Source organism: Rattus norvegicus, chromosome 5, assembly GCF_036323735.1.
Source record: "Rattus norvegicus strain BN/NHsdMcwi chromosome 5, GRCr8, whole genome shotgun sequence".
NCBI classification, from domain to species: domain Eukaryota; kingdom Metazoa; phylum Chordata; class Mammalia; order Rodentia; family Muridae; genus Rattus; species Rattus norvegicus.
Window position 1 is genome coordinate 122,908,646 of NC_086023.1, and position 24,567 is coordinate 122,933,212.

Sequence of the window (24,567 nt, forward strand, 5' to 3'; positions counted from 1 at the left end):
TGGCTCCTAACTTCATGGGAAGATATTCACTTGTGGAAGAATTTTTGACAGCTTATGGCTAAGACTAAGAGCCACTTCTCTGTCAGGAGAGATAACTGGTTTTAGAGCACTTGCTGCTCTTGTAGAAAACCTGGGTTTGGTTCCCAGCACCCTCATAGCTGCTCACAACTCTCTGTAACTCCAACCCGATAGGATTGGACACACTCTTCTGACTGCCATGGGAACTCACAGTGTTGCATATGCATGAATGCAAGCACACATATAAAATAATATTATTATCCATGAGCTTTAAGAAAGACTGGATATTGTATATAATTATGTAATCTTATATATTATTTTATGTTATAATAAATACATGTTATAATATATTAAATTATTTGCTATATCCTGTCTATCTTGAAGCATATATATGTGTATATATATGTTCCTGGGGTGCAAAGAGTGGAGAGGACTAGTCAGGGCCTCCTAGCTTTGGACCCACTTGGATCATTCTGATCTCAGGATATGAAAGATGAGTCCACACTTAGGTTCACAGCTGAAGTTAGGGAGTGCTTATGACAATTGTGTGGACTCTTGAATCTACCAAACACAGCAGATGAGAAAATAACATACATTTAAAGAAAAACTAATCATTTACCTGTTGGAAGAGTAAGTCCTAATTTTATCTACAAACTGAGAAACACTATTCGGAAGGGCAAATTTTTGGGTAGGGGCAACAATATTCTGCTTTTCTTAAATCTTGGGTCTTTCTTTCATAAGAGTGTCTGTCGGGAATATTTATTCTTTGTATTTATTCTTTGACCCATCACTCCATTCCTCACTTCCTAAGAAATACCAAGATTGAGGAAGCGCAGTGCTACAAAGTCTGTCTAGATACAATGTAGGCAACGTTACCCAGGCTGGGTTTAAACCCCTCCGTGGAGCCCCCTCGGGACCATTACTGTTTCCCTAGTCACACCCTGCACTTGGAGCTACCAGTGACCAGGATTCGTGCTCAGTCCCAATTCCTCCTGAACAGAGCCAGTGTTTATTCAGCACAGGGCCCCTGGCTCCTGGTAAGGGAGTTGAACTTAACTGTGGCTTGATGTTTGTTAAGGAATAACATGTCGTTGTTGTGTACGGCCTGTTGAAGAACTCCTGCGGTCATAAGATGGAGAAGTCTGTGTATATCTGTCTCTTGATGTCCTAGTCAGGGTCATCCCTGCTGTGATGAAGCACCATGGCCAAAGGCAACATGGAAGGAAAGAGTTTACTTGGCTTACAAGTCCTGATTCACTGTCCACTGAGAGACACCAAGGAAGGAACTCAGGGTGGAGATCTGGAGGCAGGAGCTGATGCAGAAGCCATGGAGGAGTGCTGTTCCCCATGGCTTGCTCAGCCTGCTTTCTTATAGCACCTAGGACCTCCAGCTCAGGGGTGGGCCTGCCCACTGAGGACTGGGCTTTTGCACAACAATTAAAAAGGAAAAAGGCTCTACCAGTTTGCCTGCATCCCTATCTTCTGGGGCCAATTTTTCAACTGAGGTTTCCCCTTCTCCAGTGTCTAGTTGTCTCCCTAGCCTGTGTCTGGTTGACATGAGTTGGCCAGCACACTTGGTATTGCAATGGCTCACATTTAGGCCATGATGAGCCCGTTTCAAAGACTAGGGGTATAGCCAAAAGCCCAAGTCATGCGTCTTTTGCTTAGTTGTGTAATTTTGAAAGAATGTGGTCGCTGACGCGTTCCTCCTTCCTTTGTAGCACCTCCACCTCTTCCTCCAAAAGCTGTACCAGCCACCCCGCCTCGAACAGGCTCCCCCCTAACAGTCGCAACAGGTAAACTAGAATCTTTACCGTCTGCAATGCTGTGGTAAACGAAGCCCTGGCCTTGGACTACAGTGTGCCCTTGATGCTGGAAAGTGCAGGCTGTGCTAAAAACATACAGTATTGGTGTTGAATTTCAATTTTACTGCAAGTTATCGTGCTGACTTACTGGAAGGTACACTCTCGGTCTTCATGGGCATTCACACGCTCAGTTTTGCTTCATCGTAATTTTAGGTAATGAGGGCTGCACAGATTATAGAGTAAAACAGCCACAAGACAAGAAGCCAACTTGTTTGGTTTACTCCATGTCTGACTGTGTTGGCTCTCATTTGAATGATTTGAAAAGGAAGTCTCAAAGCCCAGTTTGTATCTTTCAAGTCTTTAAGGCTTTTGTTAGAACTAACGCATATGAATGCTTAGTGTTTAAAAGCCTGAGTGGGTCCCAGGATGAGCAGTGTACTGGTGGAGGGGTTATTGTCCCCAGTGGTCATTCACTTTTCACTGTAAAAGCTGGGCTAATCATTGTCAAACATGGCAAGGAATTGCTGTAAACTATTTTATACATAACCCTTCCGAGGCACCGCTTTTCCTTCCTGTGAAGTCCAATACTAAACATTCACGCAATTTATAATCTGCAGGTCTTATTGGACAAGCAATTCAAAAATGGTGATGGTGATTTTATTTACCTGGGCCCTAGAATGTGGCTCTCTATCACCTTTGGAGTTCTGTAGCAGCTTTACGCTTGGCTGTCTCTGCAACCTGGCGAGTTTGACAGAGACAGAACAGGGTGTTTATCAGAAAAGCGGAAAGTTAGGCACAGCCATTTATGAAATTTATTCTGACTCAAGCCCAATAGAGAGTCATCAAAACCATCATAAACAAGGTATTTGCGAGTTCAGCTGTTTGGAGACCCTGTGTTTCCACATAAATTGTGACAGCAACAGAATTATAGCTTATTGCCAGTCGTGCACAATGCTGCCCCATTTATCTGTGGCTGTGGAGTCGTGGAAATGACTCCTTTCCAAACAGAAATATGGAAATACCAAGCCAGTGCTTATAGCCCATGAATCATTTACAAGTAAAATGAGGTCTCCTCACACCTTCCAGCTATTTAGGTAACAATTTCTAATTCAAATAACTCATTATTCTTTAAAAGAAAGAAAAAGCACTATTCTCCAAATTGTAAATATCAAATATTTTATACTTCACTAAAGAAGTCAGTTTTTAATTTTTCTGTATTATTACTATCTATTGAAAAGAATATACTGCTAATATTTAAGCAAAATAAAATTCTCTGCATCATACTTGAGAAAGATATGCATCACAGTCACTACTGGTTTGTTAACAAGCTCGGCTTTGTGAGAAAAAATTCTAAAGATGTTTGATGGTGTTTTTCTCCTCTGTTAAGCAGGTACACGTATAACATTTCTAATCGGTAGCAAATGCCATGCTGTGGCCCCCTGTGTGTGTTGTGTATGAAGTGTGGTGTGTGTTTGTACGTATTCACATGGTGTTAACGTCTTAGGTAGACTTTTTGTGTTTCTGGTATAAAGTAAATCTATAGCTAAATGTGATGTCCTGTTCTGTGTTTTTTCAATTAGCAGAGATAATCCTTAGTCCCACCAAACATTCTGTTTGCCACCCCTAGACTTGAGACACTTTGTAAAGATGAGGACACTTTTTAGAGCTCAAACCTTGGTGACCAGAATTATATGTACTCAGCAGACCAGCTTTTCAGAAGTGCCCTCCCTTTGGGTAGCGGCCCTTTCAGGGCCTGAAGGTCTCTGTGACCCTCATGCTATCTTTTCAGAATGATCACCGCTACTCCACTTGAGAGGAGTCTCATGCTCAGCGTTTTAAGTGATGGGGAGGTGGTCACCCACAGTCACCTTACAGAGGAGTAAGCAGTGCAGCACAGGAATAGGACGCTCGTGTATTGAAGCGAGCGTCTACCAGCCCCTCGCCCTTGAGTGCTTAATTGGATAAAGGTGTTTTTACCCCATGATGGCATAAGATTTGAGGCACCTTACAAAGTGCAGTGTGCCTGCCATGCTTCGCCTCCTCCCTCCTCCTAGCCCCTATTCAGATAATAGTAAGAGTTAATAAAATTTAAAATCAACTACTTTAACCACAGGAAATGACCAGGCAGCCACAGAGGCCAAAATTGAGAAACTACCATCCATCAGTGACCTGGACAGCATTTTTGGGCCAGTGTTGTCCCCCAAGTCTGTTGCTGTTAATACTGAAGAGAAGTGGGTCCATTTTTCTGATGCGTCCCCGGAACATGTTACTCCAGAGTTGACTCCAAGGGAAAAGGTGGTGACCCCACCCGCTGCATCAGACATCCCAGCTGACTCCCCAGCTCCAGGCCCACCTGGCCCCCCAGGCTCCGCAGGTCCCCCAGGGCCTCCTGGTCCTCGCCATGTACCATCTCCGCTCAATTTAGAAGAAGTCCAGAAGAAAGTCGCTGAGCAGACCTTCATTAAAGATGATTACTTAGAAACGCTCTCATCTCCTAAAGAGTGTGGGTTGGGACAGAGAGCAACTCCACCTCCCCCACCACCACCCACCTACAGGACTGTGGTTTCGTCCCCCGGACCTGGCTCGGGCAGTGGTACGGGGACCGCCAGTGGTATGTCTTACTGTTTGAGTGTGCTTCGTGTGCTGGGGAATGGCCGTGGCTGCTGCGATATGAGAGCAATACCCTCCTCCTGCCTGGCAACTGGCTGTAGGGCTTCTGCCATTCCTCCTTTGGTCTGGTGTCCTGTGGCCCTGTGGCATGTTCTAGTCCACCGAATGCTCCAGTTGAGTCCAAGCCTGTGAATGTGTCTTGTCCTGCACTCCCAGCCCTGGGAGTGCCCTGACTCATACCCGACAGTTAGGAGGTATGGAGGGGGTTTGTTTGTTTTTTATAAAGAAAGCTGTGATGTCATGGTTTAGAACTCCAGAAAGTTCTAGGATAGATGTCACAGCAAGTAGATTATAAGTTAAATGATTTTTTTTCCTTTTGGTCAGATGCCTCACAGGGGCCCTACCGTTTATAAGTCCAAGTGTGGGGAGGAGTTACTTGAGAACAACCATTGGATGAGTTATCATCCCTCCCTTGTACCTGAGCCTCATGACCAGACTTGGCATCAGACATCAGAGTTTGACATTCCTCAGGCCACCATGCCAGCTCTAGGGGTAGTAATAGACAGTGGGACTTGGCATGCAACTTCACCTGTTGAATTTCTTTCTTTTCCCCTCTCTTTTTCATTCTTATTTGAAGCTGTATTTTATACTTTCCAATTATAAAACAGTAAGAACACTTGCCATGTACACCAAGAAAATACCAGGATTTTTCCCTAGCATTTACCCTATTGCCCAGTCACTCAAGGAGAGCCTCCGTTCCCCCTCCCTCTGTACGCAGGCTCAGTGTCAGCACATCCCAGGAGTACTGGGTGCCACTTTGATATTAGCTTGGAAAGGGACCAGCAGGTGTGAAAGCCTTCAATCTAGAAGAGACAGTGGGGGTAACATGGACCTCTATCTTAATCCCGCCCCTGCTACATCTTTTCATCCAGGGCTTGCTCTGTGTCTTGTTTTGTAAATTGACAGGTTCTAAGGGCATCAATTAGAGTGGGCTGGATTAACCTAACCGTGTGCTCAGCCCAGCTCCCACAGCAAAGGGGATTTAAGAGCAATAAACAGAACCAGCCAGCATCTTTGCCATAAGAATCTTACGATCTTTAATTTAAGAGCTTTAATTATCCAATAATAAGAATGACTACAGTCTCCAGTCCTAAACACCTTACTCCAACCTCACAATGTCCAGCTGTCTTTGGTAATAAAATGTCCCCCACTTTACAGACGCCAAAACTGTTTACACAGCTAGCAGTATAAGACTTGGCATTTAGACATTTAGTTATCAAAATCCAGCCCTGAGCTGTTCCTAACCACTGTGTTCTTCAGGTCGTTCCAAAAAGTCCAGTCATGAAACAGACTGACTGCACTCTGCTACTGATGCCCACCTGTACCGCACAGTGCTATGAGCTCCCGAATGTTCTCGAAAGACCCCACTCTATGCTTCTCTCTCCTGCATAGAAGGCTAGAGCAGCCTCTCCATGAAGACATTACCTTGTAAGGTCTTGTCTAGGATACAAAGCTACATGCTTACCTGTAAAGAGAGTAAACAGGGGGTTGGGGATTTAGCTCAGTGGTAGAGCGCTTGCCTAGCAAGCGCAAGGCTCTGGGTTCGGTCCCCAGCTCCGGAAAAAAAGAAAAAAGAAAAAAGAAGAGAGTAAACAGCCTCTTGAACAGCAATCCTGAAGTCCGTTTCTAAGAGGGCTGTACCTCCATCATTTCCTGAGTTGCTCTTGTTCCTGACCTAGTAGGTCCTTAGGGTTATGAAAGGATATTTCAAGAAAGAGTCACCATCAGCCAATGGTGAGCCATCATGCACTCCTCAGAGTGAGTGCCTTTAATCAGGGGGCTTTGCTGTGCACCTATTACCTGCCACCTGGCATGTTTAAGCTAATTGGCCACTGATCTGGTGAAGAGAAGAGCTTTCCTTTCTGTTCAGGGATCTTTGAGAGTTTCGCTACTATTTCAGTGATTACCGCCTATGCCCTTATATGGACTTATTTTTAAAATGTTACCAGTAGAAACTATTCATTCTTGCTAAGTGAACTGGAGAAAGCTACATTCACTTGCATTAAGGGATTGGATTTATAAGTGGAAATCTGAACTCAGCTAGCAAAACCCGTGAATAAATAAAACCGTATGCTATTATCTCTTTAATTAAGTCCCAGTTAACTCATGACTTCCTTTTGTACTGGTGGAATATAGACAAACAGACAAAAATGAAAACTTAGGTTCTCAACAATAAGATGTTTGAGTGCTGCTCTCGGCAGCACAGCCTGGTATGACCAGCTTTTCCTAAACATCTCAAAGTGTGCTTAACACACCCAGCATACAGCCATCACAGGTGTCTTCTGCTGACCAAGTGTAGACCCCACCCACAGCATGACTCAGGAAAGTTACTTGTTGCTGAAACAATTGGCGCCTAATGATTTGCTCCAACAGCCTTACCTTCTTTTAAGCAAAAAGTCCCTAAGCCTCACATAAAGGATAACTTCACTGAAGTGCAGATGCTCATTCTTAGCACCTATGTGTTCTGGAAACATTCGGATGGCCTGCAGCAAGTGTAGAATCCAGGAAAAGATAAGAGTTCAGAATAATATGTCCCAGCTCAGGAAACTAACACACTGCCAAACTGGGTTATTCAAAATCACACACACACACACACACACACACACACACACACACACACACAAACACACACACACACACACACACACACACACACACACACACACACACGATGACTTTGAGCCCCTAGGGTTGTTGCTATGATGAAACACCACAAAGAGAAGAAACTTGATGAGGAAAGAGTTCATTTGGCTTATACGTCCTGAGGGAAACCAAGGCAAGAACTCAAACAGGGTGGGAATCTAGAGACAAGAGCTGGTCCAGGAGCAACAGAGAGGTGCTGCTTACTGGCTTACTACTCGTGGCTTGCTCATCTTGCTTCTGTATAGAATCTAGGGGAATGATTGGCCCAGGGTGGTATCACGCAAAATAGGCAGAGCCCTCCCATGTAGGCCTGGCTACAGCCCAATCTTACGGAGGCATTTTCTCTGTTGAGGTTCCCCCTTCTCAGATGACAATATCTTGTGTCAAGTTGACATAAAAGTAGCCAGAGGAAGTTGAATTGACCAAATTAATTGCTCATCTTAGGAAAATAGTGAATAGCTTCATCTCACAGACCGAAAAACCAAAGCTCAAAGAGGTAACTCAGTCCTACACAAACCTTATGAGCAGCAGAGCTTGGATCTGCTGAAGATCTATTGGGGTCCATGACTCTGCCTCTACCTGTTGCCATCAGCTGCCTCCACATCCCCCAACCCCATCCAAACAGACACATAGGAAGAGACACAACTCATACATGTGTGGTCTTCAGCAACTGATAAAACTACAGGTTAAGAGCAGCCAATGGGCCAGAAGCATGTGAAGGTTGCCAACATCCGTAGCACAACTTATGTCTTAAACAGTGGATTGCCCAGTGTGTGTCACAATCTCCCTGAGAGTAAAGCCTAATTAAGAGTAAAATAAAAGAATGGTTGAAATCAGAGAGGATGGAGATTTATAAATAGGAACCGCAGCCGTAGCACCTGAAACCAGTGAGCAGTGTCACAGGTTCAGTTATCAGATCCTCATCAGGACCTACACATACCCTGCTAAGTCTTGTAGGTCTGGTCAGCAGAGATTAGCTTCTGTGCATTCCTGTACTATCTAGCTGCATAATCTCAATCGTTTCTTTACTAAGAATAATGTGACTTAAGTAAGGAGTCTATAAAGGAAAAGGAAAGCAATCAACTTTTCAACCAATAACATTTTTCTTTTACTTTTGGTTATACCTGCATCAAAAGACAGTCTTTGCCATCATGTGCAGGATCAATTGCCTTGTGTTAGCATCTTAGAGTTTAGCAAACTCAGAAGCACTTTCAGTTTGAGATGTTATAAGTACCTTGCAAGATAGAATATTTATAACTCTTTGAGACACAATACTGAGTCTCAGAGAGGTAAAGATCCCACTCATAGCTGAGAAAAGGGTATCAAGGGCCAGAACTCAGCCTTTTCACCCAGTCATATTTCCCTGGTGACAGTCCTCAGTCCAAGCATTACTGAAAGGGGGTCTTGAATTTCTCTTCTGAAGCTTATGTTTGCCTGAGTTTAATTCAGACTATAGACACATGAACAAACATTTTGGAACACTCCTATAACAAAAGATCGTCCTAAGGCTAGATGAAACACCCATCCCCCAAAAAACTTCCATGAAAACTTCCTGCAAAGCTCTACTGTTTAAGATGTCTCTCTCTATGCTGTCAGTTCTATCCTCTAAGAATATGTTAGGCATAACATCTACTTAGTATGAAAGAGAAACTTTGTAAGTGGGCCTGTCAAACACGCTTCATTTTTAAAGAGAATATTTACCAAATACTAAGAACATTTAGATTAAAATGTGTGCAAGATGTCAAGGTGCGGGAGGGGAGCAGATTGTAGCAGTCCACAGTCTATCTGAGCACCATTTGTGCCTTATGATCATGGACACGTCACTAAAAGAACTTCAGTCTTCACTGGGATGCTAAGAGGGCCTATTCTCAAAGCTGGCATGAGGATAATGCCACATATGTAACACACTAGCACAGTTCCTGGCCAAATGAAGCAAGAGTAACAGTAGAATGAAGGTATATAGTTGGTGGTGGTAAGGAAGGACAGTAACTGTGTCTCCACACTTAGGAGATTTAAGCACCACAGAGACAAGGCTCAAGAGTCCACTCTTTAAACAAGAGAAGCAAGACTTGCCCCCAGAGGCTCTCTTGAGATGAAAAATGATTCTGAGATGGATTTTGCTTCTCAGATTCAAAGTTCTTTGAGAATCTCAAGACCTTGACTGAGGTGCTGGTCTAGGACTCGGGTGGTTTTGGTTTTATGTTTTGCTGTGTAAAGGGAGGGTGGAGAAGGTTGGAGGATATAGAGGTGGGGATGGATGGCTGTGGAGGCAGCTGGTAAGATAGGGGTTATGGAAGTGGTGGTGTGCAGAGGCAACTAGGAGAATGAAGACTGTGGGAGCTGGGGGTGGAGGTGGGAGTGTGGAGGGAGCTGGGGGAGAAGTGTAGAGGCAGAGGAGTGTTTTTCTAAAGCAAGATTTCCTGGAATTTCCTTGGCATGATTTTACAAGCTGCTGCTTCTAACCAAGTGACAGTTCTGAACGGGAACTGTCTGAACATTGATTTCACCTCCAGGTTTGGAACCAGGTAGTTCTCCATGCATCCCAGACTTATGACCGAAGCCAGACAGGTCCCTGAGCACCAAGCTCGGTGTGCATGCCAGCCTCTGTGTGTCACCTGTGTTTCCTGTGCTTGCCATGGACAACCAGAAACGTAAATCCAAGAGACTTCTCCAAAACCACCAGACACAATCAGTAACGACCCCTACTTTAACAGGCTCCTAAGGCCATTCCTTCCAAAGCACTTGCTGTGTTTCCATTATAAAGATTCAACACACAAAGGACGCATGTCCTTTATTCACAACACATATGAAGTGAGCACTCAGGTTTGACATACCCTCGACAGCATAATTCTCTTACCTGTGTTTAAAAAAGGAAAAATCTAATGTGGAGAAAGCATTCCCCTTCCTTTGAGTTTAAACTTCCAATTTCAACATGGGCATAAATTCTGACTGTACATCAAAAACAAGAAAATGTATCATAAGTCCTGTGTGTACATGATCAAAACGAAGCCCCTCTCCTGACCAGCCAAGAGTCCCCCCCACGTTCACCTTCCATCAAGGATTTACCTTTCACTGGGTGTCACATGACAACACAGTACCAAGCTTCAGCTTCTGCCATCAGCCATAGTTCGACTGAGGAACTTTTTTCTTTACTGAAAGAAAAAGAGATGTGTTGTGCAAAAGGTTTAGCATAGTAAGTGCAAAGAAGAAGGGAAAAATTTGCATCCGTGCCAGACGTTGCCCTGTGTGCTTCCACATTCTGGCTGCCTGTGTTTTCTGCTGCTTCTAACGCCCGTCTGTTTTCCAGGTGCATCTTCTCCTGCTCGGCCAGCCACCCCCTTAGTCCCTTGCAGCAGCACCACTCCGCCTCCACCTCCTCCCCGGCCTCCATCCCGGCCAAAGCTACCTCCGGGAAAGCCTGGAGTTGGAGATGTGGTATGTTCCTCCCTGCCCTAACTTGCTCAGAATGAGATCCCTAAGTCCCTTAACACGAGCCATCTCAACCTTAGGTCTAAGTATTACAGCACGCACACAAATGCCCATCGCAAGGGCCAGTTGGAAAGGAGTTGCTGCTGTGCGAGAAGGCCTTTCCCACCCTCCTCAGATTTCTCCCAGCTTTCAAGTCAGGCTTTAAAATGGTAGAAATTGGGTGCTTGGGCCGTCAGCTCTGAGGCAGCAGCCAGAGGCAAACGCAGATAGTCTTGTGAATCTTCAGCGAAAAAGAGGTAATTCTTTTTACAATAATTGGCTTAGTTGCTAGAAAACTGAGAAAGAGAAAATGATTCCTGGGCTGGAGAGATGGCTCAGTAGTTAAGAGCACTGACTCCTCTTCTAGAAGTCCTGATTTCAAATTCCAGCACCCCCCAGGATGGCTCACAACCATCTGTAATGGCATCTGATTCTCTCTTCTGGTGTATGAAAAGGCCCAGCATTCATATATATTAAATATATAAGTAAATATTAAAAAGCGATTCTGCTTTCTGACTCCAGAAGCCAGATAAATAAGCAGCAGAGATTTGGCGACATAAATGTAGAGTGGTACCCAGTAGATGCGCTACAGATGCTTTCTTCAATTTTATCCAAAGATTGAGGTGTGGGAATGGTCTTCTCAGTGGTTCAGTGAAGAAGCTTGTGGCATAAATCTCATTGACCTCTGTGCAATTGTCACAGAATGACTAGGATCATAACCTTCAGATGCTGTCTTGAATTTAGGTGCACCAATTTAGGTCCTGGGCACCTATAGTCAGCGTGTGTGAGGTAGAGTGCTTACTGAGCTTGCAGGTTGGGGATTAGGGCTCCTTCCCCTAGATCCAGCATACTGGCTTTGTATAAATATAGTCCCACCCAGTGAAGACGGTGTCCCGGCTTTCAAGAACCTGGATTTTCATATTGAGAGCCAATAAAGATACAGGAACCAGGTTTGGCAGGATGGCTCAGTGATGTTTGCACTGGCTGCCAAGACCTGATTTCAATCTCTGTGTCCCACCTGGGAAAAAATTGTCATTTGGCCCTCATGTGCACTCCAGGACAGGCATACACACATGAACACAAGATAAAGTGCAATGAACATTGTAAAATACTGAACCAAGATATTATGGCTGTCTGTGTCTAACTTTCCTCTCTTTTCTTCTTCCCACAGTCCAGACCTTTTAGCCCACCCATACACTCCTCCAGCCCTCCTCCGATAGCACCCTTAGCCCGGGCTGAAAGCACTTCTTCAATATCGTCAACTAACTCATTGAGCGCAGCCACCACTCCCACAGTTGGTAAAACGATCTCTCTCTTTTTGTGTGTCTGTGGCTGTTGACTGGCTGTCCTTTATGATCTGTTTCTAGTCCTAAGTGTTTGGCTGTGTGTTTGCTACTGCCACCTGGTTCTTCTCTCGAAAGCACTTTCTCAGCTAAGGACACCAGCGCTTTAGCCATACAAATTAACAGTCTACAGAATGTGAGATTGCATGTGTTTTGTAGGAGTTTTCTATGTGATCCCACGCAGATCATCCACTCACAGCACAAGTCACCAAGGAAGGTGCTAATATTGGGATATTCCTTGTAACGAGAAGTATTCTCCTTTGAGAGAAAATGTTTAGATCGGACATAATATATATTTTTTTTAGTCTTGGAGAGTTCACTCTCTTGAACCTTTCGATTCTTCATCAGTTTTGGTTATCTAAGGTAGACATTGGCATTGGGATACTTGAGAAAGTTTTTCACATGGCTTTGCAGTGATAAGTGGTCAGTTTCCCCAGGGGCGGGAAGAACTATCATTTTCAGCAAATGCCTCTGTACCTCTCGGTGTGCACTGTGTTGAAAGTGAAGGGGTTGAGAGGGCGACTCAGAGGGAGGCTCCCCACCATCACCACCTGCCATCTTCCCCTGCTGCCTCTCTTCTTCACTGCATGCTGTCTGACCTTGGGCTTCCCCTTCCCACACCCTGTGTGACCTTACTCCCTCCCCCATTCTCTGACCTGCTCTCCAGTTCTTCCAAGCTGTAAACCAGCTGGCCCATTCTGCACTGCTTGAGGGAACCATTCACTCAGCTCAGTGACTTCCTGCTGCTACTTACGGAAGAACACATCACAGAGTCACCCATTTGAGAAGTAGCTGGATAAAGCCAGAAGCTCTCCTAGAGAATAACTGCCCATTTCCCCCCAGAAAAACAAATAAAGGCGTGCCACTAAGAACCTCAAAGGGAATTTCGGCTCTATCATATATTCTATACGTTAAGCCAGACTGCCCCCCCCCGCACCACCCCTAGCACAAACCTTCAAGTTTGGGTTAAATTAATAAATTGAAAATATAACCACTTTCCCAATTTCATGTGAATTTTTTTCCTTTTAGTTTTTCAAGACAGTCATACGTATCCCAGCTCACGTAACTTAACAGATTTTTTAGGATTTCTTATATACCTATATCTGTTCCTTTTCTATATCGATTAGGACAATTTGAGAGTTCCTGATTTTTTAACGTATATTAATAGTATTAGCTCGTTTCTGTGATTCTTTGTTTTTGTTAATTTTTGTAATTACTAACCTCCCTCCACCTTATTCTTGATTTCAGCGGTCATTTGCCCAAATCCTGTCCTAATGTTAGGCTTTCTCAAGTTCATTCATTCCATACGCTCCATTTGATTTGATTTGTTGGAAAAAGAAGGAATTAAAGTGAGTTGTCACTCAGAGCATAACCACTCTTTGCCTCAGATGGGCTGTCCAGTGTGTTCTTTCAGCTCGCTATAACTCATGGAGAAACAGAGCACATGGAATCTGAACGGTGTTCATGGTTTTGGGCAGCGTTTTTTTCTACTCCCTGCTGCAGAGATCTCCAGTTACAGCCCGAAAGATTGGTCCTCCTCAAACCTAGTGTATTTTCTTTCAAGATGAACCACAGAGGGCTTGAAAAAATAAGACAAGCAGGAAGCTGGTCAAGATGTCTCCTGCAGAGGCATATCCTCTGCTCCTTAGGTTCTGTTGTTTTGATTTGGTGTCATCTGCCTACTAAAGCCCTCACCCACCTGGTCTTTATTCCTTTCTGCCTTGAGTCACGTGACCGCCATTTTCCTCTGAAGTAACTCCACAGCAGAGTGACCAGCCAGCAGTGTCTCCTGTGCTGTGGCTTCTGGTTTTCCCCAAAAGCTGTGCTTTGCCCAAAACTCACCTTAAGCAGTGGATTGGAGGAAGTTGAAAATTCACAGCAAGTTCCCTAAATTGGTGGCTGAGCAGACCCTTCCCACTCCCACAACACTTGCCCGTTTCCTGTGCCCTTTGTGTTGCCCCTGGAGCAATGACATAGGTACTGATGAGCTGGTCTCAAAGTCATCCGTGAACTGACATTTTGAGAGCAAGTCTGTGCCACATTTGGTAGTACACCTCATGAGGCTGAGGCAGGGTGAATCACACACTCCTGATCTACAGAGGGAGAGCCTATCTCTAAAAATAAAAATAGCAAATCTAAACTCTCCCCCACACAATAATTCATTTAAAAAAATGTCCAAAAAGAACCTAAAGTGTGAGTATTTTACAAGAGCTATGATCATAGGGTAGTGTACCAAGTACAGCATGAGAAGATAGTTTGTGTATCATTGCCCCAAAACAATTAAGAGTTCTTATATACTGTATGATTTTTAACTTACAAATTCATCAATTTTTAAAATACCATTATTTTTTAAATTTTATATCTCAAATGTGTCAGGAAGAACTTTTCTTATGTACTGTGAGATCCGCCCCAATTGTAGACAGCTGAGAATGTGAAAAGATGCACTTCTAGAAAGTAGGAAATATGTAGATGACTGTTGTTCTAGAAAATGCCCATAAGACCAGCACTCTGTGATTCAGGGGAGGAATAGACCTATTGCTATTAATGGAATAAAGAAAGTGTTTGAAGTTATGAGAATCAGATGAGAGCTAGCAGAAGAGATAACGGAGCCTCATCTCTCCTTGCGAATATCCACTTTATTACCTGCTCCTAATTTCAGTGAGTGTGAGAAGTGTCATGTTTCTTTGTTTATCTGTTTAGATATTTGTAAAATATTTCCTAGAATGCCACTGCAAAATGGGGAAAAGCAGGCGTTTGCCGCCCTGTTAATTATAACAGGGCAGTTCTCCGGCAATTAATTATGCATTTTGATTTGCATCTTTAATGTGGCTGGACTCTGTAAGAAAGGAAAAGTAACAAACCGTGTATGTGTGGGTAACAAAGTGTCAGATGGGTGTTTCCTTTGATCCACAACCTGAGTAAAAGTGACCAATTCTAGGTAATGGGGCATAAAATATTTTTTCTAATGGGGTAGCAAGTCTAAATTTTATGAACTTTGTGTAGGGAGAGCTATATTCATGCAGAATTAGTCTGCAATGGGAACAAAAGATGTCTTTTGTCAAGCATCTGTACCTATATGCCCATTGGATGCAACAGGAGTTCTCCCGTCTTTCCACCAGCAAGGAAGTTGTGAGTACAGTTAAATCCTGGCAATTAACATCCTGGAACCTGGGGCTGGAGAGAAGCTCAGTGGTTAAGACTCTAGCTCCAAGGAAGCCAGTGCCCTCTTCTGGCCTCTGAGGGCACTGGCATATATGAGCTACATAGACATACATGTAAGCAAAACACCCATACACACAAAATATATTAATATATTAACTGGTTAATTTGTCTATCTTTTAAAAAGTGCTTGTTGTTATTCCAGAGGGCCCAAGATTAATTCTAAACAATCTTAGTTTGTCAGATGGTGTACAACCCTAAAATCAACTCCAGAAAATCCAGTGCCCTCTTCTGGCTTCCTTGGGCACAGCATGCACTTTCCTCCCTGCCCCACCCCACCACACACACACACACACACACACACACACACACACACACACAAATATAGACACACACATTTACACATTCATATACATACACTCACAGATGCAAATGCATACATACACATTCACACATAGACACGAACACACATAGACACACACACAAACACATAGACACACACACACAAGCACACATAGACACACACACACATAGACACACACACACAAACACACATAGACACACACACAAACACATAGACATACACACACAAGCACACATAGACACACACAAACACATAGATATACACACACAAGCACACATAGACACACACACAAACACACATAGACACACACACACAAGCACACATAGACACACTCAAACTCACGTTCACATACATGCTTTTTTTAAATCTTAGAACCTAAAGAAGTGAAAAAGAAAAGTTTTCCTGTCATATACCCTAAGTCTAGGCAGCAGGTTAATAGAACAACTTGCAGAAGTGTCACTGTTCAGGAAACATTTGATGGATCCTAATTTCTGTGCAATGAGGGTAGGTTTCCTCATTACTGGTTTTATTTGCTTATCTACTGAGGTTCTAATAATACCTTTAAAACCTATGGCATTATTTTTTTAATTTCATAGAGTAAAAAAAAAATAAAGTGAATGTCCTTGTATTTATTTGGTAGAGAGAGAGAGAGAGAGAGAGAGAGAGAGAGAGAGAGAGAGAGAGAGTAAAGATCTAAAATAGTTGAGGTTCAAAGTCACCCAGCTCATAAAGCTGTGACCAACGTTCAAAGGTGTTTAGCCACAGTTGGAACCATGATCAAAGATACCAATACGATACCACCGTTCAAAATGAATGATCTTTAACTGTCAAAGGCTTGTACACACAAATTAGTGACACAGATCACAAAGGAACCCCGGATTTATACTGCTGCATTGTGCTCAAGTTAAAAGCTAATTCCTTCTCTGGGGGGGGGGGCTGCATATGCCAGGTGACGTTGTTGAGCTGTCAGGGCTATGCTGGGGTTCCTGTGGGTGGACATCCATCTGGCCCCTTGAGAACTACATTGGAAGGAAGTATCTTGCAGAAATCAATTATTAATAATAGTCCCTGATATGGTGGGGCATAACCCCTCCCCTGCAGCTGATTTCTACCACACTGACAGATGCTAAACGCTGACTCTTTTTAATTCAGTTTTTCCTCATAGAATCATCTCAAATACACACTCACCGATTTCCATCTTCAGCCTAACCCCAATGTCTTAACCTTAAGTTCTTTCCTTTTGCTGTGAAGATCATCCCCGCCTTGATCTACCGTAAACTGTGCTTCTCGGTTTCCTTTGGAATCTGTCCTTGTGTTTTTGTTTTCCATCCGTTTATGTTTCTTTGGTTCGTAGTGTCAGAAGATGATGTTTTTTATGACAAACTGCCCCCGTTTGAAAGGCGCTGTGACACGCCTGCAGGTATGGTGCTGGCTGAGTGATCTCTAGATACTTAGATTTTTCTCAAATCCATCTGAATGCTAGAAGCTTCATAGACATGCTCCTCACCTCATGAGTTCCAGTGCCTCTCAGATGCACCCTGTGCGTGTCCCATCCATTGCGGAGCCCATGTCACTGAACCTATTTTAAGTGGACATTTTATTATAAAGCAGCAGCTTGCATGACAGTTTCTCCAAAGAGAAAAGGCTCAAACCAGGTGAGAGTCATTGCTGTGTGAATTTTCAGAGGAAGGAGTGATTTAAGTACCCAGAATCTCTTGTCTGCTTTCTAATCTAACAGTTAATGCGGCACCATTGGAAGGGTACAGAAGTAAGGGGTGTGTTGTGACTGGATGCCTAAGGCGGTTCCCAGAGAGGGACAGGAGATCTCTGACATCATCTGCGGACTTTAAACTGATATGCAATGCTGTTGTCATTGAAAAGCTGAGCAAATGTCACCTATAAACCGATAGCCAAGTTTATCCTTGTGCCAACAAGCAAGGGGATGACATTGAAGATGAAAACGATACAGCAATTGCTGAATGAAAGTTTGCCCAAATTAATGCAGTTGAAATATGCTGACACCCCTGCATGGCCAGGAAGACATCTGCTCCATGTATACAAGTGCCTAGCCTCAAGCTACCTACACGCGTGTCCATCCCTTCAGTCTCCATAGCTTCGACTTTGCTGTGTTCGCTCAATTTTAAGGAAAAAACAACTCTAGACTGCCACCTTCCCTTTTTCCTGCACGCTAACGGCATGCAGTGCCCCCACCCTTCCCTGTAGTGAGATTAATTACCTGCTCTGTAACTCACATCGTGTCCTTCTCTCTCCCTTTCCTTAACCTTCCCCATCCCGCTTCAACTCCTGGCCAAACAGAGAATGAACAGCCCTCCCTCGTTTGGTTTGACAGAGGAAAGTTTTATTTGACTTTTGAAGGTAAGTAGTGCATAGCATACCAGATTCTAATCGATAGTCTCCTCTTCCTGTGTTGTTTTTATTCTCATTCTAAAATCCCCAGTTTTCCTCAAAATTTCTGATCTCGCTTTCTCCATTGAGAATGCTATGGCTACTTAGAAAGCATCAAGTACCAAAGAAAGCCTTTCACGAATTTGGTTTGTATGTGTCCTTCAACTTTCCACGTTGAACAAATTAAAGCTGATTTGCAGTTGACATCAGTTACTTAAGTCACGATGGCCAATTAAAAGCAGAACAAAACGGAACCTTCTTTGGCTAAGGAACTTGACTCTGTCAACCAGGCGCTTGCCTAATCCTACTGCAAGTGTGTGTGTGTGGCAAACTCGAGCACGTTTGAGGCTGGTTTAAAAAACTGACCTCCTAGATACAGAATCCACTCCTGTAAACTGTAATCGTGTGTGTGTGTGTGTGTGTGTGTGTGTGTGTGTGTGTGTGCGTGCGTGCGCGCGCGCGCGCGCATGCTCGTACATGTTATGAATGTTCATGGGGAGAGTCAGAGAAACAGAAGCAACAAGTCTCAAAATTAGGGGAAAGTTGGTCTGCATCTCCCAAAACTGCTATTGTAATGACTGCCATAAACTAGACAACCGCTGTTGAAGTTGCCATTCTAGGAAGTTAAGAGAAACACATAAAAATAATATCGAGTTTCTAAGCTCAAGATTTGACCGTATTTCATATCCTCAATCAAGGGTTAGCAGTCCTCTGTTCTGTATTAACTTCTAACTCATCTTCTCAGGCTGGAAATTTGATTAAGTGGCACACTTAAACTACCAGTGGGGGGAAATTAAATACTTCACCTAATTAATCAGTCACCTTATGCATAAATATTTATCATATAAGATCTTATTTTGTATAATTTTAAATAGTTGAAGTTTATACCCAGGTCAAAGTTGGTAAAAAAAAAAAAAACGATAATACGAATATGTAACCTTTTCTTCCTAGAATTGATATTAAACTTGTCTTTGTGTGTTGTGACAACAGAAACTTGTGTGTGTTTTAGTGCAGTTTTAAAAATGATAACGGCTGAAATATATGAAAAGTGTAAAACACAGGAAAACAAAATTCACACGACAGGGAAGTTTTCTTGTAAGATGGGAGCCCGTAATGCAGAGTGGCTTGTACAAGTGCAGGAAACCCGGTCTATCTCAAGCCTTTCTGATGTCCTGAAGCCTCTTCCCAGTGAGAGCCGAGGACAGGTAATAGGTGGTTTTCCTGAGAGGATGCCCTTTCTCCCATGTCCCTTTATCATCTGAAGCCATTAGATTTGGAATAAGGAAGATGGTAAACCCATAAACTTGTGACCCCCTAAATTTTCTCTTCAAATCAACTGAAATGAAAAGGTCCAGGTGAAACTGCTGGGCTGAGGCACCCCTATCATCCCAGCATAGACAGCCCACTGCATTTGAGGATAATCAAGCTCCATGCTGGAGAGAACCTGTCCAAAACCAAACAACCAAATATACAGGCCTCTTTCTGCTGCTGGGTGGATCAGTGGCGTGATAGAAGCAGCTTCCGGATGGGTTGCTGTGGGGTGGACTGGAAAGGCACACAAGCACACACCTGGGCCTGCCAAGGCTCTAACTCCCAAAGTCAGCACTCACATCTGTAAGTCAGGAAGGCTAATGTAATAGAACATCCTATGTATAGATCAGACTCTGGGTGTTTGATCAGCCTAGGGAAACAAAAGATGGCAAAGATTATTTTCTGTTGTCGTGATAAACTGATGTAGAAGTGGCTGCGTCGCGTAACACCTTAAGACCCTGGCTCTACTTCAATGTTTGCACACCGAAAAGTCACTGTCGCATTCTGTTGAACAGCAGTTTAGCAGAGTCTCTAGGATGCTCACGATCGTCCACATTTATTTTCATTAATCACACCTTTCTTCAAAGCTTCATCCAGAGAAAGAAGAATGTGAAGGTTCTCCTGTCACAATCTCCGCTTGTTTTAGCTTAGCATTTATTTACTGACTTCTGAGTAACATTTCTGTTTTTAAAACTTAATTATTCATTTTTTCTGTTCATATTTGTCCTTAATCATGATAAGGATTCTATACTCACTCTGTTAATGTTCGAGCCATTGACCAGTCTGTCAAGTTACTAATGAACATCGACCGGGGAGTTTATTGCTAACAAGTGAGGTACAAAACCTTACAGCAGGGTTATAAATTACAGTGCTTCTAAATATATCTCAATGCTTCTAAAAATGTATTTTATAAATATTTTACTAGAAAATTTAATACAGTGTATATTGAGCTTATTAAGAAAATTATTCAAATGCTAGTAACTTTTTAAATCAACCAAAAGAAAATCCTGGGCCCGAGAACAGATCTTGGTAAAGACTTATCACACAAGTATGAGACCCTAGCACCCACCTAAAGACCCAGGTACCACATTCACACCATAACCCAGCACTGGATGGAATGGAAGGATCCCAGGAATCAGTCTAGCCAAACGGGGAGTTTCAGGTTCAGCAAGAGACTCTGCCTCAAAAGTAGGGTGCACAGCAATTAAAGAAGATACCTCGGGGGCTGGGGATTTAGCTCAGTGGTAGAGCGCTTACCTAGGAAGCGCAAGGCCCTGGGTTCGGTCCCCAGCTCCGAAAAAAAAGAACCAAAAAAAAAAAAAAAAAAAAAAAGAAGATACCTCTGGCCTTTGTCACAAGCCCACGTGTCACACCCATACATGAGGCACACACCTGCATGAACACTCATACACAAACACACCCCTGCATGAACACTCATACACACACACTCACACACTCACACACACACACCCCTGCATGAACACTCATACACACACACTCACACACACACACTCCTGCATGAACACTCATACACACACACCCCTGCATGAACACTCACACACAAACACACACCTGCATAAACACTCACACACAAACACACATCTACATGAACACTCATACACATACACACACACACATACACCTTCATGAGCACACACACAAATGTGTCTGGCTGCTGAAGCCATCAAGTATCCTCAGGTAGAGCGAAATGATATTTCCATAATAAATCACTGTGCCTGATGAATATTTCAATCCTGTAGTGCCTTTTAATGTCAAGATGTTTCCAAAAATGCACTGCCTTTCTCCTTGGATGGCTCTTTAAACTATAAAATCATCTTGCATCTGGTGGTGAAAATCAAAGAACAACAACAAAACATATCCTTGCTGCCGTGAGTCATCTTGTGTCTCAGACCACCTTGGTCACCTGTGTCACACTGTCCTCTGTGACCCTGCATGCTGCCTCCACTCCTCTTGGCCCAGAATCCTTAGCGCCCATGCTCTACATTTTCAGTCTCTTTGCTGAACTCACACTCACTTCCCTAACTGTATCCCAGATCCCACAAGGGACCCCCATTTCTCCAAAGCGGTCGCCACAGAATGTGTCACTTTCCTGTGAGCCACATGCCATAGGACTGAGTCAGGCTTAAATTCCCACAGCCCTGAATTGCACGTCCAAACCTCCTGACTGTAGACAGTGGTCACTTGATCTTCTATCCGATCACTCCACTGGCTTCCCTTGCTCTTCCTTTGACCCCTGACCTCAGGGCCTCCCTCTGCACTTATCTGTGAAGTACCAGTAGCTTCCTTTTAACAGGGTCCTGCCTGTTTAGTACTTGGATGAGAGAGCCAGGGAGAAGTCTGTTGTTAATCAGGAGGAAGAAATCAACAACAATGATATGATCAAGAAGAAGTGGGGTTTCTGTGCAGCATCCATTGAAGATGAGTCCAGGAGAAAGAGGACTGTAAAAGCAGGGACAGTCGGCTGAGAGTGACTGGCTCTGGATCCACAGACGGGAAGGTTTAGAGCAGCCCCAGTGGAAGTTGTTCCATTGTGTTTTTCTTTAAAAAAAAAAAATCTGATTAATTTTGAGTGGGCCGGCCAACAGTTACATTTTTCTAGAAACTATCAGTGGCCTAAAAGTTTTGCTATCTTCTCTGTTGTCCATTCCTGCCAGTGGCAATGTCTAAAACCCAGTGGCACTCTGCATGTAACAGCCTGACCACTAGAAGGGGAAAGTACGGAGGAAAAGCATCACCTTCTTCCTGGCTATTTTTACAAACACACATGGGACTCGTGGGCTGTTTCTTTCCCTTCCTGCCTGCTGCCCATCAGTGCCTCCAGCACTGTCTTGCGCATGTGTCCTTGTCTGTGCTATAGTCTTACTTTATTTCCGCCTTTTCTCCCTTCTGACTCTCACGCATGAATGCTCACATACCTGAGACGGAAGGGATATTTATATTTGTTGGCTCATAGCAAGTAAAAGTGAAATGGTTCACAATAAAATAATTGAGTATTAAAGTGTTTGTTTCCTTATTTGTAAAAGGAATTATTTTTATATTACTTCCTTTTTTTCTTTTCCATGTAGCAAGAGCTCTTGAGCAATAATAATAATAATAATAGTAATAATAATAATAATTGAAAATAATTAAGTTTAATACCTACCCTATAATAATCTTGGGGATATATAAGTCATGTTGAAGAAATTTGCTGTCCTCTAAGGACAGCCAATATTACAAAGTTTGACTACTAAAGCCCCATTAGGTGAGTTCAGCATGAAAACGCCTGCTGGTGTGCTCACAGTACAGCTGTAAAAGGAGTCAAGAGTCTTTGTGTAAGTTGTCAAAGTTAATTATAATGGAAGTGTATTTACTAATGCTGTCATGCTTGCTAACCTAGCAGGTAGGCATGTGGTAGGGAAAACAATGGTTAAATTTGTAGAACTTGGCTTAGGTTCCTTGCATTTGTTATTGATGTTATTAGAGCTGAGCTCGTTCAGCCAGTGACTGTTTGCTATGTGCACAGGTACTGTGAGAGCTATCAGGACACGGCAGTCAGTGTGAAAAGCATGCCTTGCCCTTATAATGTACAGAACCCAGACATCAGGTGAACGGTGACACTAAGAAGAGTGCTTTGGACACATCCATCAGTGTCCTGTCCTGGTTTCTCCTCTAACCTAAGAGCGATAGAGGAAATAGGAGTGATTTAGGTCTAGGCAGGGTTCTCTGAACACTATTAACTCTTGCTTTGTTAGCGTTCTGATACAGCATCATATGCCATATGTATATGTTACTGTAACTATAAGTTGGCTTTATCCTAAATATTAGAAAGGAATTCCCCACTAATTTACATCAGTGTACTTGGTAATACATATTTACACATGCATATATACCATTACATGTGGAAAGAAGTGGAATAGAGATAGTTCATATCTTAAAGAGGGTGGTGATGGTGTGTGTGTGTGTGTGTGTGTGTGTGTGTGTGTGTGTGTGTGTGTGTACATACTGTTTAGGATCCGTAATGGACTTTAGGCTCTGTAATGAGGATGTTGGAGCTGCATCCTCAGCACAATGAGTTATAGCCTAAGTTTTGCATCCTTGCTCTAGAAGCTGAATGATAATGGCACCTCTCTTATGACACTGCGGTCAGGATGAGAGCCAGCCATGGGTTCACTGTGACTGCCAAGCGTTCAGTACACCCTAGCGTTTACTACCATTGTCCAACCTCACACATCCCTGGCTTGTGACACATACTGTCTCTGTGTCGATTTTGCTTGCTTTCGAGAAGTTTCTAGGATTTCAGTCTTCACCCACAAAACGATCTGCTCTGAGTCGCTACTTGGCTTTTCTTTCTATGGACAGCAAGCATTTTTTTTTCCTTTGTTGCTTATTGGACCAATCATACCACCCCCTGTGCACCCTCCTCCACCAGAGCCAATCCTTCATGCTGACTCAAGACTAATTGCCTGGCTAGTGGCGCACTCCTGTGCTAAAGCTGCTGGGAGATGTGCAGGAAAACTGGTTTTGTCTCGTTTGTTTGTAAAGCACAGCATTTGGCAGATTTGACAAGTAATTTCAAATCTCCCTCAGAAGAAAATGACGGGTAAGAAAGCAAAGAAAATGGCTTCGCTCTTCAATGGTCCTGAGCCTGCATCAGACAACGGCTGGCCAATAATCTCTGTAGCTTTTGTTTTTGTTATGGGTCTTTTAGGAAGGACTGGCCACAATTTTAGGTTGCAGATTTCCATAACAAAAATACAGCAGCTCGCTGCGTGCATAGCGTGTATGAGACTGAGCACTGCACAAGGATAAAAGAAAAAGGGGAGGAAAACCTCCTTTGTGGTCCTCTAGCTACCCTATAATGGAGAAGTGACATAAAGAAGGGAGCAGGTACGCTAGGGATATAAAGAGATGTAGGGACACAGGAGACACCTCCCTTTCAAATCCTTTCTGTCTCTGGGTTTGAGGCATATTTAGCATTACCTCCAAACTAACTACAGACTGTTGGTTATGAAACATCCTTACAAAATGTAAACCAAAACACAAATGTAATTATACCTTATAGTAACTATTAACATAAGCATAACTTTCCCATTTTTAAATATGGGAAAGATAAATAACACCAGGCATGTCCTAACAGTTGTGCACTAATTGCTTCATTACAACCAACATTGCACTGACGTCCTCGGGAGGACGCATTTTCAGGGGTCGCAGTTAGGAGTTCTTAGATGATTATGTCATCATGCATATGGCTGTCATTTCTCCAGAGCCTGTCAGCCTGGGGTAGAATTGCTTTTCTCTTCTACTGCTCTGCTTAGGGGTCACCAGGACACAAGGAAACACAGAACGAATGAGGCTGCTTTCCTTGTTAGCAGGTGGTCAG

General features: G+C 43.3%; 1 protein-coding gene and 1 long non-coding RNA gene across 44 annotated transcripts in view; one reads left to right on the top strand and one right to left on the bottom strand.

The window, feature by feature from the left end:
• Positions 1 to 7,738, bottom strand: part of LOC134486957 (uncharacterized) — a 68,363-nt gene extending 60,625 nt beyond the window's left edge. For 4 of the 5 annotated variants that reach the window (XR_010066561.1, XR_010066562.1, XR_010066559.1 and 1 more), the window contains exons 1-2: positions 4,446 to 7,738; positions 2,489 to 2,561 (exon numbers count right to left, since the gene is read on the bottom strand). This is a non-coding gene — a long non-coding RNA (uncharacterized LOC134486957). The remainder of the gene's footprint in view (positions 1 to 2,488; positions 2,562 to 4,445) is intronic. The other variant, XR_010066560.1, reaches the window with a different exon arrangement.
• The window catches only part of Sgip1 (SH3GL interacting endocytic adaptor 1), a 208,462-nt gene that overhangs the window by 153,430 nt on the left and 30,465 nt on the right, over positions 1 to 24,567 (top strand). For 17 of the 39 annotated variants that reach the window (XM_063287659.1, XM_063287665.1, XM_063287678.1 and 14 more), the window contains 5 exons: positions 1,740 to 1,814; positions 3,937 to 4,434; positions 10,444 to 10,571; positions 11,776 to 11,902; positions 17,787 to 17,846. In XM_063287659.1, coding sequence (XP_063143729.1) covers positions 1,740 to 1,814; positions 3,937 to 4,434; positions 10,444 to 10,571; positions 11,776 to 11,902; positions 17,787 to 17,846 — 888 coding nt within the window. The other 22 variants (XM_063287680.1, XM_063287657.1, XM_063287686.1 and 19 more) reach the window with 8 other exon arrangements.